The sequence below is a fragment of the Pristiophorus japonicus genome, chromosome 6 (genome assembly GCF_044704955.1).
Source record: "Pristiophorus japonicus isolate sPriJap1 chromosome 6, sPriJap1.hap1, whole genome shotgun sequence".
Classification (NCBI taxonomy): Eukaryota; Metazoa; Chordata; class Chondrichthyes; family Pristiophoridae; genus Pristiophorus; species Pristiophorus japonicus.
Window position 1 is genome coordinate 165,165,406 of NC_091982.1, and position 14,074 is coordinate 165,179,479.

Sequence of the window (14,074 nt, forward strand, 5' to 3'; positions counted from 1 at the left end):
TCGCTATCGCTGGTGGTCACCATTTGGCGAATTTTGCCAACTCCGGCGATAATGGTACCCCGGCAGTAAAAAAAAAAATTCCGCTGCGATTATCGCCCAAAAACAGGCAAAATCGCTGAAACCCGAATTTATTGTGCTTTATGTTTGGAAACAGACATTTCCTGGCTAGTGTAAATGGATGTTAATTGTAGGTACGGTATTGTGATTCTTTTGTGCCTATATTAGTGATTGATTTATAACAGGCTGAGCTACAATAGAAGAATCACTCCTCTTTCGTAGAACAATGAAAAATCAAACCGTTGGAAAGATTTGGACTTACAATGGTTTTTTCTGTTGAGAGTTTGCTTAAAATAATAAGTGCTGATGACTTGATTAGGAACAGAGCAATCATTGAACATTACGATGTGAGGTAGTTATATTCACATTAGTAGAAATGGGTATTAATACAAGGGACATTAGTCATATAGCTGTGTGTTAACTTCTTAACACATTCGGCTAAGAACTGCTTCCAAATGTTTCCTTTAACTATGCAATCATTCTTCGCACAAAGCTATTTTTAAAATTTGCAATAATGACCGTAAACAAAGCATGTTAAATTAATCCAGTGGATGTAGTCTATTTAGATTTTCAAAAGGCCCCTGGCTTTTAAGGAAGATCATACTGATGACAAGTCAGTTAGCTGGATTAAAAATTGATTTGGCAATAGAAGGAAAGAAGTGACTTAGAGAAGGCTCTGTTTAAAGTGAAGTGGCAAGTTGAATGGCATGGGAAAAAAGTGGCATTTGTGACGATACAAAATATGACAATTATGGTAAATGGTTACATCCAAATTGGAAGACTGAGATTTGAACCAATGAAGTGGATTGACTATGGATTAGCAGCTGGATTTAGGTGTGGGAAAGTATAAGTTAAGGCACGTCTGGGCAGGGAAAATAAAATATGTACGTCATGAAAGGATATCCATCAGCAAGGTGAAAATGGATTTAGAAGTGATTCTTGATTTGTTTCTCCACTTTTATCAAGTTGCTAAGTCATGTTAGAGTACGATTCCATGGGCACCCTTTATTGTACCCCAGTATAAACCACTGCTTTCAGCTGTGTGGATACAAGAAAAAGAAATTCATTTGAATACAGATCATTACATTTCTTCTGTGACTTACCAGTTTGAAGAAGATATGACTTTGCTATGTTGATCATGGTAGAGGTGGGGAAATAGAGAGCTTCATCTTTTAAATCTATTGCTAATCATTTAAACACTCCTGTTATGAAATGACTGTCATACCCAGTCTTTCTATTGTTGTCTTACAGGCTCTGAACTGAATGCTACTGTGATAAATGAAAATGATCCTGTTGATGAAGTCCAGGGATTCCTCTTTGGCAAGCTGAAGTAAGAGTCTGCACAGGAAAACTGGGTTTCTAAGAAATGGGACCCCAAGACAGTGTTGCCCACATATATACAGACATTCAAACAAATGGTTCGGGGACCCTTCAAAGATATAAGGCTCATTTATGTGCAAATTTCAGTTAAAGACTTTTATCAAAATGCCATTTGTTGCCATATGATTTATTTTACTTCAAGTTGGTTCATTGCTCAGGGTTGTATGTATGAGAATTACCAGCAATCTAAAGATTAAGCTGTGATCATAGCACATCAATACAAAATTGGCATGCTTCAAGTGGGAATCCAAAAATCACCCCACAGAGTATAAAATACATCAAAAACAGTACACTGTTGATCCAACTCATTTACAAATGGGAGCTGGATCAATATCTGGTTATGATCAGCCTGAAAGTTTAAAGCTAAGTAGAGATCAATAATGCCCTATAATCTCATTCCTGTTTGAATCTTCGGAATATCATTTATGGAATGTAGTGAATCGGATTGAATAATGCAGACTAAAATTTGAGAATTATACTAGTTTACTTTCAAGAGTTGTAAAGAATGAGAATTTTGGTTACCATGTCACTCGGGAGTTGAGGTTGATATAAATTATACACAACCTGTTGCGTGGAGTAAGCGCTATGAAAGAAAGAAAGACTTGGATTTATATAGCGCCTTTCATGACCACCGGTCATCTCTAAGTGCTTTACAGCCAATGGAATACTTTTGGAGTGTAGTCACTATTGTACTGTAGGAAACTCGGCAGCCAATTTGTGCACAAGCAAGCTCCCACAAACAGCAATGTGAATCTGACTAGATAATCTGTTTTTGTTACGTTGATTGAGGGATAAATGTTGGCCAGGACACTGGGGATAACTCTCCTGCTCTTCTTCGAAGTAGTGTCATGGGATCTGAGAGAGCAGACGGGGCCTCGGTTTAACGTCTCAACCAAAAGATGGCACCTTCAGTGCAGCACTCCCTCAGCACTGCACTAGATTATCAGCCTAGATATTTTGTGCTCCGGTCTCTGGAGTGGGGCTAGATACTTTGTGCTCCAGTCTCGAGTGGGACTTGAACCCACAACCTTCTGACTCAGGCGAGAGTGCTACTCACTGAGCTGACATTTGAATGGTGTTTCCTCATTGCAGAGTTTCTTTTGTTAATGTATATTTATTGTTTTATATTAAAGATTATATCAAAGTGTTCTGCCCCTTGGTGGATTCAATGTGGATTCACGTCATGTTAAATTTTAAAACATTAAGCTGAAAGGTATTGCCTTCTGTGAACAGCTGTATAAATAGGAGCTTCAATCATGAGTATCCTTGATACTGAGAGCTACTTGGAGTAGGATGACTTTGTATGATGGTGGCAGTGCATTATGGGTGAATTCCTTTTGTATTATTGTGGTTTTGTTTCTTCTTTGTTGATAGACAGCTGTACCCTGAGATCAAGGAACAGCTTAAGGAACTAAGGAAGCACCTGGTTGAAAGCACAAATGAGATGTCACCTCTCAAAGTGTGGCAGCTGCAAGGTAGGCAAAGAGAGATGTTGTCCGTGAAGTTGTCAGTCTTGTCATTACATGGAAACAACTTACTCGTTTAAATATGCAGCTGAGAAGCATTTTTGGATTGTGTAATGTAAACACCAGGTTTTTCTTGCTTAAAAAATACTGATTCAGGTGCAGTGTCAAAAATCTGGAGTTCCGGACTCCGGACCAATCGGTGGCAGGGTCATCCGGAATCCGTAAAATGTTCCAGAATCGAGACCTGCCATCCTTGGGGGCCCTGCCGCTGCCTGACCTTGGGCCTCGTCTCTGCTCTCCGTGCCCCGCTCGCCGCCGCTGCCCTTACCTCGCTGCCCCTCGTCCCGCTCACCGCCTCTGCCCTTACCTCGGGGCCTCGACAGCTCCTTGGTGGGGACCGCATGAATACCACCTCCTCGGCGGGCCTGAACAGCTCCTCAGCTGGACCCCCCCCCCTTTCTGATGTTCCGAAATCCGGAAATACCTGAACCTGGGCTCAAGTGTTTCCAGATTCGTGACGTCAAAAAGACGACCGAAAGTCTTGAATCCGGAACGGCCTTGGTCCCGAGGATTCCGGATTCTCGCCGCTGCACAGCAAATAGAAACATGAAATCATTTCTTCACCTTTTAATGCCCCCATTACTGTAGTGGTTGTTACTATTGCAATGCTATCCACTTGTCACATTCTGTCTTGCCGTTTCAGCTGTAGTTCTCAACCGCCACTGCCTCGTCTGCCCAGAAGTGCCCAAGCTCTTTTCATTGCTTCTCAATTCATTTAAAATCCCCTCCCTCTGTTTGAAGTTGGAAGCATGCACAAATAAGGAGTTCTGGTGTTGCTGGCCATTTGCTTTCCACAAAATACGAAGTTGTGACCTCAGTAACTTTGTTGGAATTTTACTAAACTTGAGAGCTAATGTCAAATTGAGATGAAGACAGGTTACCACAGTGCATACTTTTCACAGAACTGTACTTGCATTGAATTGATTCTGATGACTTGAAGGTTCATAGAAATGTGTGACATCATACAACGTGATCAAGTTTTGATGACAAGACAAGATGCACTTTTAATTGCCCCACCCCCAAAAATATTTGCATTAATTCAGAATATTACAAGCCGATTGAATTATCAGGAACACAACAGGCTAAAATGTTACAGGAGAAGGCAACTAAGACTAATCACTTCTGATCTAAAGTTGTATCTGTTTCCGGACTAAACAGCTGTCTTTTTAAAAATTCATCCCCACTGAGTGTTTACTGGATGCAGCAAAAAACCGGGTTACTCCTGATTGCACTGGAAACAGATTCTGTACAGTGCTGCGTAGTCGATGTATTCAGCAAGCATCTTCATGGCTAACATTGTAGCATTTCTGCTTTACTTCTTTATTGATGAAATGGAGGCCTTGCAAGTTCTTAAAGAAGTCTTTGAGCTACCTGTTCCTCAGGAAATTCAACTCAAACATTAAAAATATATAATCCTGGAACATGTCCTTTAAATATACATTGGTACAGTTGCCTCCTTTCATTGCTCAATATGTTCCTTACTGTTGCTTGTGGACAGTGTTAAATCTGACTTACAGCATGTCAAAGCAATTTCAAACTGACATTGAGCCAAGGAAAATGAAGGGAGGGTTCGGTAATACTAGGTTCAAATAGGAATAGGTAACTGACGATGTTTTAAAATAAAATAGTCGATAGATTTAGTTTAAAACCAATACATTTCTTTCCTCTCTACAAATACACTTACTGGATCACCCAGAAATATCTGCCAAAAAGTAGGAAATGTAATCCCTATCTACAAGCAAAATATGCCCTTTTAGTCTCACAGTTGGCCTTTCTGCTTTGGTTTGTAGGGAAGTTGAACCAAGCAAATCCTATTACTTAAAGAAAGACCGCGTATTTCACCACCTTGGGACATTTTTTATGCAGTTTGTAGTATAAGTACGCCCCAATGTCTTTGTCTAAGTGATGCAGAGGAAGTCAGGACATCATCGGGTTAGTAGTCTATTAGATAAATTTTTTTTAATGGCATTTTTATTCTGTCATTTCCCCATGCCATAGACCAGCTTTGGCTGAGAGGATAACTGGTTAACTTGCTCACCAGACTCTTCCTCTCATTGAAATGAGATTTACTATTCTTCCCCGATAGTTTGGTCATATTAGTTGCATAGTCTGGTCTCATTAGAATGAAACAAGAAACCACAAGAGCTGTGAGAGGAGGAAACGGTTGCGCTGATATTTACAACTTTCATACCGAAAGAATAATATTTTTTAAATGGCTACCAAAATTCTAGACAGTGTTCTGGAGCTCTATTTGACAATCCATTTTAAGTGCTTATGTGAAGAAGCATTTCCTGATATCAGTCCTAAATTAATTGTTTACCAGTTTGAATCTGTGCCCTCTTGTCCGACTCTCTGTTTTATTTGAATTAGTATTCCGTATTTACTTTTTCTATTCCCTTAACTATCTTAAATACCACTCTGACGCCTCCATTCCAGGCTGAAAACTCCAAGTCTAGCTACTTAGTATATTTTCTAGCCACTTTAATGACTTGAATTGTTATGAAGTTTGTATTTATATTTATCTTAACAGACCTAAGTTTCCAAACTGCTGCTCGAATCTTGGCTGCACCTACAGTTGATGCTTTGATGGTTATGCGTGATTTGAGCCAGAACTTTCCCACCAAGGCCAGGTAATAGACCTCTATTTATTGTTGTAAGCCATATTGATGATATAAAACTGTTGCTAAAATGACATTTCTGTTTAAAGATATGGGGCCTGATTTTGCTGTGAAAATAATGGTGAGGCTAATGGCGCTCACTGTTATTTATGCGCAAATCGGATAGCAACTTCTGGTAAGTGCACATGCGCAATTAAACGCAAAAATACGGAAGTTGCTGTCTGAGATGCGTTGCTCCGTAAGCTATGTAAAAACGACATCTCGCCATTTAAATGGATTGAATGGCATGGAGTTCCTGTACTGATGTTGTAGAAATAGACTAAACTCGTCATAAAATGTTGGGGCTTGTCCATTACAGTCTAAGCACCCCTTTTTAGCAGTATGATAAGTCTTTATAACAGTCAAACAACCTCTCTGGCACTGAAATTGAACTCTTGCAAGTGTGGAGTCTCATTGCTTCAGCTTTTAATTATTATTGGAGATTTAATTTATTAATTTTTCTTTCTGCCTCTTTTATCTCTCTTTCTCAATCTTTCCCTCTCATTTTGCTTTCCGTATCTGATTTGACATTAAATTAAATATTCTAACTGACATTTCCTGCTTCAGACTCTGTGCAGCTCATTAACGATTCTTCAGTCTGATTGGTTAAGGCGGTACGCAGTTTCCTGTCCTGTTTACACAAGTACCAGATTTCCCTGTAGATGGTGCAGTGCCTCTCTGATGTCCTGCCAACAGCAATTTGCCATGCAAATCCCCATGGCAAATCTATGTGCAAGTCTAACAAATGCCATTTGTTCGCCAGTCACAGCAAAATTTTCAGAGTATATTTATTTGATCTCTAGTACTCTTATGTTGTATAAGCATAAGAGTCACTGGAACTGTGAAATAAAATGTATTTCTTTTGGATAAGTTGATGACATTCTCACCGTTGGAGTTTGAGGAGGCCATTATATGTTTTTCACTTGGTCTAGGTTTTTAATTTTTAAAGACTTTCTGGAAGTGACAGAAAACAAGGCTAACTACAAGGAAAAATAATGGTGTTCATAAAATCTTAATGAAGCATCTAATAGATGTTAGAAATCTCAGCGGGTCAGGCGGCATCTGTTGAGAGAAACAGAGTAACGTTTAAGGTTGATGATTCTTCATCAGATTCCAGCATTCACAGTATTTTGCTTTTGATGTAATAGATGTTGTTCAGTGTCTGGAAAACCGTGACCGATTCTGAGTTTCTAAATTACGGTATGAATGTACAATTTTTCTCTGTATTTTAACCGATAGATCTCTGACCAGAACTGTTGTCAACCCTGATATGAGGAAGGAAGTAGAAGAGAATCAACGAGTAAGTGTGCATTTTAAATTCTATTGTTCTTACTCCAAATAATTGGCATTGTAAGTTGAAAAACATCCAAGTTCAGCTGAATACAGTAACTGGCTTGAGAATTGTACATAAGAACATAATAAAAACATAAGAAATAGGAGCAGGAGTCGACCATACGGCCCCTCGAGCCTGCTCCGCCATTTAATAAGATCATGGCCGATCTGATCATGAACTCCGCTCCACTTCCCCGCCCGCTCTCCATAACCCCTTATCCCCTTATTGTTTAAAAAATTGTCTATTTCTGTCTTAAATTTATTCAATGTCCCAGGTTCCACAGCTCTCTGAGGCAGCGAATTCCACAGATTTACAACCCTCAGAGAAGAAATTTCTCCTCATCTCTGTTTTAAATGGGCGACCCCTTATTCTAAGATCATGCCCTCTAGTTCTAGTCTCCCCCATCAGTGGAAACATCCTCTCTGCATCCACCTTGTCAAGCCCCCTCACATTTCGATAAATTCCAATGAGTAGAGGCTCAACCTATTCAACCTTCCCTCATAAGTCAACCCCCTCATCCCCGGAATCAACCTCGTGAACCTTGTCTGAACTGCCTCCAAAGCAAGTATATCCTTTCGTAAATATGGAAACCAAAACTGCCGCAGTATTCCAGGTTTGGCCTCACCAATACCTTGTATAGCTGTAGCAAGACTTCTCTGCTTTTATACTCCACCCCTTTGCAATAAAGGCCAAAATTTCATTGGCCTCCCTGATCTCTTGACGTACCTGAATATTATCCTTTTGTGTTTCATGCACAAGTACGCCTCAGGTCCTGCTATACTGCAGCACTTTGCAATCTTTCTCCATTTAAATAATAACTTGCTCTTTGATTTTTTTCTGCCAAAGTGCATGACCTCACACTTTCCAACATTATCCAAATTTTTGCCCACTCACTTAGCCTGTCTATGTCCTTTATGTCCTTTGATTTTTTATGTCCTCCTCACACATTGCTTTTCCTCCCATCTTTGTATCGTCAGCAAACTTGGCTACGTTACACTCAGTCCCTTCTTCCAAGTCGTTTATATAGATTGTAAATAGTTGGGGTCCCAGCACTGATCCCTGCGGCACCCCACTAGTTACTGGTTGCCAACTAGAGAATGAACCATTTATCCTGACTCTGTTTTCTGTTAGTTAGCCAATCCTCTATCCATGCTAAAATATTACCCCCAACGCCATGAACTTTTATCTTGTGCAGTAAACTTTTATGTGGCACCTTGTCAAATGCCTTCTGGAATACAAATACACCACATACACCACATCCACTGGTTCCCCTTTATCCACCGTTCGTTACATCTTCAACGAACTCCAGCAAATTTGTCAAACATGACTTCCCCTTCATAAATCCATGCTGACTCTGCCTGACCGATGATAATCAATAATAAATGATAAATCAACCAATAAATCAATCCAAAAAAAAATAAATAAATAAAAATAAAAAAATCAATAAATAAACAATTAAGTTTCTACTCAGCGACTGCAGCATTGGGAGCCCTTCAACAGCGTGCTCACTCAATGTGTCTCTCTCTGTCTCTGTCAGTGTCTCTTTCTCTCTCTGTCTATCTCTCAGTGTCAGTGTCTCTCTGTGTTTCTGACAGCGAGGGAGGGGGGGAGGGAGAGGAGGGGGGGGAAGAGGGAAGGAAGGGGGGAGGGAGGGAAGTGGGGGGGAGAGAGGGAAGTGGAGGGAGGGAGCGAAGATAGAGAAGGAAGAGGAGAGGAGCTGGAGGGAGGGAAGAGAGGAGGGGGAGGGAGGAGGGGGGGAGGGAAGGAAGAGAGAGGAGAGGGGTAGGGAGGGAAGAGAGAGGGGGTAGGGAGGGAAGAGGAAGGGGAGAGGGGTGAGGAGGCAGAGGGGAAAGGAGGGAGGGGAGGGAGGAGAAGGAGGGAGAGGGGAGGAGGGGTGGGGGGGGAGTCGGAGCAGGAACTGAACGAGGGGGGGTGGGGGGGAGAGCCGGAGCGGGACTTGAACAGGAGTGGGGGAAGCGGGAGCTGAAGCTGAACAGGAGGGAGGCCCGAGTCTGATCTTCGCCGCCCTGCTGAGCCCATTCGGCCAGGGCTAGGGGCGGCGTGCTTTGGGCCCCTCCCACACAGCCTCGGGGGCCTGGAGCTCCTGCACATGCGCGCACACTCTAGCGTGCATGTACAAAGGTCCTGGCACTGTTTTCAGCGCTGGGACCTGGCTCCGCCCCGACCCCTTGTGCTGCGCCAAGCCGAGCACAAAGATGTCCTGAAGAGCTCGCAGAATCACAAGGTAAGTTTTTTGGCGCCCTTTTGCTTCCAGAAAGCCGGTGCACCTTATTGAGATGCGCCGTTTTTCCAGAGGGCGGTAACTTGGGCCCTGTGTTTCAGCATTTGACTGTAGGGGCATCACAGTTGCGCGTGACCTGTCTACAGCTGACTTCCTGACCCTCCCTAAACTAGGGTCGCCGAGGCCTATCTCAACACCTGAACTGCTTCTCTGGTCGGGATCAGCTAACAGCAGGGACTGGGTAGCTCCCTGGTCTGAGTGTCTCAATTGCTGTCTGGATAAACAAATTATAGACCATTTGGGGACTTCACAAATAAGAATTTTAACAGAGACAGTAGGAGATGCAAAGAAACATTTTTGGCAGTGATGCATTTTTTTTTCTTTCAGTATTTCAAAGAAACTCTGGGCCTTCACCCAGGTGACTCTGCACTTTTCATCAATGGCCTTAGTATTGATCTTGATGTACAAGATGTCTTCAGGTATGGAGAGTCAGTCCACCTCAGTATATGGAAATAAATGCTTAAAGCCTGAATATTAATTGTTGGCAGTTTATGCTGAGTTATTTTTCCTATCAAAGTGAATCATCTTGTCTTTGTGTGTTTGTCAGTGTTCTGGATCTGCTGCGCAATGAGGCCCGCCTTATGGAAGGCCTGCATGATCTGGGGATCCAGGGGGATGAGCTGCATGAACTGCTGAAGCTAAATGTGCAACCAGCGGATTCTGACTATGGTGTGGACATTCGAAACCCAGCTATCTACGTAAGTTTCATTACTCTGCCTGAACATTTGGCTTTGTTCATTGTGCAAGCCGGGCAACTGCTGAAGTTAGTGACATAAGTTCTGTGTTTAATGAATATTACAAGCCAAGTACAGTGCTTGTACATTGTAAATTTTGCTATATATTCTTAGAGATAGTATAGTTACTGTTATTCTTTTTACTTTAAAGGTCCATTAAGCAGAATTTTGATTAGCTTAACTACTTCCTACAGTCTCAATTGTGTTGATTTATTTGCCTATTTCAACCATTGCCCTCATAACATCATTAGAAGTACTAGCTTTGAAAACAGTGCAAGAGCAAAATTAACATCAGATGAGACCATCATTGTAGTCCAAGATACTTCAGTTTCAGCTATGTTTGTTAATTACATTCAAACTTGCAATTGCACCATCAGCACTCCGTTGAGCCAACAAAGTGACAGCAAAAAATCAAAGGGATGTCAAAATGAATCCTAGTTATTCTTACCAAACTAACTAACTAAAATGCTAGCAGCTCAGCTGTGAATGTGTCCCTTCACAGATGCTGTTCAGAATGACATTTTTTTTCTTCAAAATAGTGGATCAATAATCTGGAGCTGGATAGCAAATACAACATGTGGCCTTCTAGTGTGCAGGAACTTCTGAGACCCACGTTTCCTGGAGTTATCCGACAGATTCGGAAAAACTTCCACAACTTTGTAAGTAATAAAGAAATGATTTAATTTTGTTTATTTACATGGCAGTCAAAGGTCTCCATTTCCAATTAGCTGCTTGTTTATAGTAAAATAGGTCATGAAGTTGTTTATTCACTAAGAGCAATTTTGAAAATAATGTGAATTAAGTACCTGAGCTCTTCAAACCGGACTGTTTTGATGAATTTTGTGCTGGTGCTGAATAATGGAATATCATTTGACTTTTTGAGTATGACCTGATGTGAAGTAAATTCTGTTACATTGCTGCAAAATTGTGGCTTAACTCCACCATTAATGTATCTCGTACTTGTATTCAGAGTTGCTTTTTCCACTTTCTATACCAAAAATCCTTTTTGGTTTCCCTGAGGGAGATTGCCTTTGTATGCCAAATTGGGGCAAGTGTCATTGACCCGTGCCCATATGCAACAGGGTTTCGACTGCCTAAGCTTTGTTCTCTTGGGACATCTTGCAGCCAGCAGAATGAAGAGACCGTGATCCCTACTGTCCAGGACTCTCAGCACTAGGTACTGATGTTAGAAGGACATTGCATGACGTACTGCGAGCTCAGGTTTCCATGACACTTTTCAGAGCATTGTCTCAGTTTTACTGCCGCATCTTATTATGAGGGACATATCACGCAAGGAGAACATTTTAACCTGTAATTTTAAACTTGTTTTACAAAATTGGTTTAAATGGAGCAAATTGCTTGCTCAGTGGTGCACCCATTTTGAGGTATTTACTGCGTGAAACACTGCCGTGTCGAAACATTTTAGGCCTAGTAAAATGAGTGTTAATATTCAGACAGTATTTTCTGTAATATAGCTAGATCTTTGCGTTTGATGGCAATTTGGCAATCGGATTCCCTTTGCTTCTCTGAACTGTTGGTGCTTAAAAGAGTGAAGCTTCTAACTCCTGTGTTGCTGAGCAACAATATACACTCACACTATTTCTGATCATTCTGTTTAATTTTAGGTGCTTGTTGTCGACCCAAATGATGAGAGCACTCCTGAGTTGCTGAAAACGGCTGAAATGTTTTATACTAATGACATCCCTCTCAGGTGTGTTTTTCCATGTTGGAAACCAACTGCTCTTGGTTTGGTGATCTTGTAATTTTGGTTACTGCCCATTTATTGTACTCAACATTTTAAAAGGAACACGTTTTGAGACTATGCAGAATTAAACTTAGAGAATCTTAGCATCAATAACTCTTAGAAAAAAACAAGTAGTTGAAATTAGACTGTTTGCTATCGGCATTCTTTGATAGTCACATATTTCTGACTTCTTAAGCATGAGCAGTATTCCGTTTCTTTTTGCACTTCAAATTTTACTACCCTTCCCCATCTCTGATGAGTGATTTTGTTTTTTTTCAGCAAAAGCCATTTGTTATTAAGACACACACAGCAAGACATTAATTAATTAAAATAACTAAAGTAAGATGAATGTCCAGTTCCACAAATGGTTGCATTTTCCGCTACTAATATCCAACAAATTCTTTGTTTCTTCATAGCCTCTCCAGGTCAGGTAGCTTATTTTTTATAGCACCAAATCATTAAACAAGGAAATAATGTCAAGGTTAAGTAAGGGTCATTCCTATAATAAATCTTTTTCTTTGACTTTTACTTCGAGGGAGACTAAGCTTAGTGAAGGGGCAAGGTAACCACCAAGTTTGTAAAATGTTGTAGAACAATTTCAGAAAAAATAGTTATAGTTTATGGTCAGTGGACATAGTCTGGGTGGGATCTTTTAACTGATACTGAGATGACCCTGTTTCACTAGAGTGTGCCATGTCACTTCCAATAGGAAAATCTTCTGGGTTGTATGGCAGAGTCCTTGAAATAGTGATTTCCGGGAAAGTAAAAGTAATTGTTAAAAAAAACTCACGCATATTGAGAATAAGAATCCTTCAATGAGTATTTAGCAGTTCAGTTACTTTCTCCTTGAAAATGCAGCAGACCGCAGAATCATAGAATGACACAGCATGGGAGGAGGCCATTCGGCCCACTGTGCCTGTGCTGGCTCTTTGGTAGAACCATCCAGTTAATCCTACAACCCAGCTCTTTCCTCATATTCCTTTAAATCTTTTCTCTTTTAAATGTTATTACGGGGTGTATTGATTCTGCTTCCACTGCCCTTTTAAGCAGTGCATTCCAGATCATAACTCGCTGTGTTTTTTTTAAAAAACAGTTTCCTCATATCACCGCTAGCTCTTTAAAAAAAATTTGTATTCTTTGGTTACTGACCCTTCTGCCACTGGAAACTCTTTCTCCTTATTTACTCTATCGAAACCATTCATGATTTTGAACACCTCTATCAAATCTGCTCTTCTCCTCCTCTGCTTTAAGGAGAGCAACCCCAGCTTCTCCTGTCTCTTCACATAACTGAAGTCCTTCATCTACCATTCTAGTAAATTTCTTCTGCACCCTTTCCAAGGCCTTAGCATCCTTCCTGTAGTGTGGTGCCCAGAATTGATCACAGTACTCTAGCTGAGGACTAACCAGTGTTTTATAAAGATTTTGCATAACTTCCTTGCTTTTGTAATCTATTCCTCTATTAATAATGACATGGATCTGTTTTTTAACAGCCTTCTCAACTTGTCTTGCCACCTTCAAAGTTTTGTGTACGTACACCCCCGGGCCCCTCTATTCCTGTACACTATTTAAAATTATACCATTTAGTTCATATTGCCTCTCCTCATTCTTCCTACCAAAATGTATCACTTTACACTTCTCTGCATTAAATTTTATCTGCCATGTGTCTGCCCGTCTCACCAGTCTATGTCCTCCTGAAGTTTGTTATTATCCTCCTCACTGATTATAACATTTCCGAATTTCATATCATCTGCACACTTTGAAATTATATCCAAGTTCAGGTCGTTAAAATAAATCAGTGATTTCAATACTGAACCCTGGGGAACACCACTGTATAACTCTTTCCAGTCTGAAAAACAACCATTCACCACTACTCTCTGCTTTCTTTCATTAGCCAATTTTGTATTCATCCTGTCACTGCCCCTTTAATCTTATGTGCTTTAAATTTGTTAATCAGTCTATTATATGGTACAGTTGAGTGTCCTGAATCCAGCAACCTCGAGACCGAGGCCGAGCCCAGGTTCGGGTATTTCCGGATTTTAGAATGTCAAAGGGGGTGGGGGGGAAGGGGGTTGCTCTCCGAGGAGCTGTTCGGGTCGCCGGCCCCGTCCAGGAGGTCGTCGGGTGGGGCCCCGCCGCCGAGGAGTTGTTCGGGCAGGGCCCCGCCACCGTGGAATTGTTCAGGTGGGCTCCACCGCCGTGGAATTGTTCAGGTGGGCTCCACCGCCGTGGAGGTGTTCAGGTGGGCCCCGCCGCCGTGGAGGTGTTCAGGTGGGCCCCGCCGCCGTGGAGGTGTTCAGGTGGGCCCCGCCGCCGTGGAGGTGTTCAGGTGGGCCCCGCCGCC

The 14,074-nt window shown here is 41.4% G+C and overlaps 1 protein-coding gene across 2 annotated transcripts in view; it reads left to right on the forward strand.

The window, feature by feature from the left end:
• Window positions 1-14,074, forward strand: part of uggt1 (UDP-glucose glycoprotein glucosyltransferase 1) — a 188,177-nt gene that overhangs the window by 56,376 nt on the left and 117,727 nt on the right. For both annotated transcript variants that reach the window (XM_070883358.1, XM_070883359.1), the window contains exons 8-15: window positions 1,309-1,387; window positions 2,812-2,912; window positions 5,494-5,593; window positions 6,860-6,920; window positions 9,583-9,674; window positions 9,803-9,953; window positions 10,529-10,648; window positions 11,615-11,700. In XM_070883358.1, coding sequence (XP_070739459.1) covers window positions 1,309-1,387; window positions 2,812-2,912; window positions 5,494-5,593; window positions 6,860-6,920; window positions 9,583-9,674; window positions 9,803-9,953; window positions 10,529-10,648; window positions 11,615-11,700 — 790 coding nt within the window. The remainder of the gene's footprint in view (window positions 1-1,308; window positions 1,388-2,811; window positions 2,913-5,493; window positions 5,594-6,859; window positions 6,921-9,582; window positions 9,675-9,802; window positions 9,954-10,528; window positions 10,649-11,614; window positions 11,701-14,074) is intronic.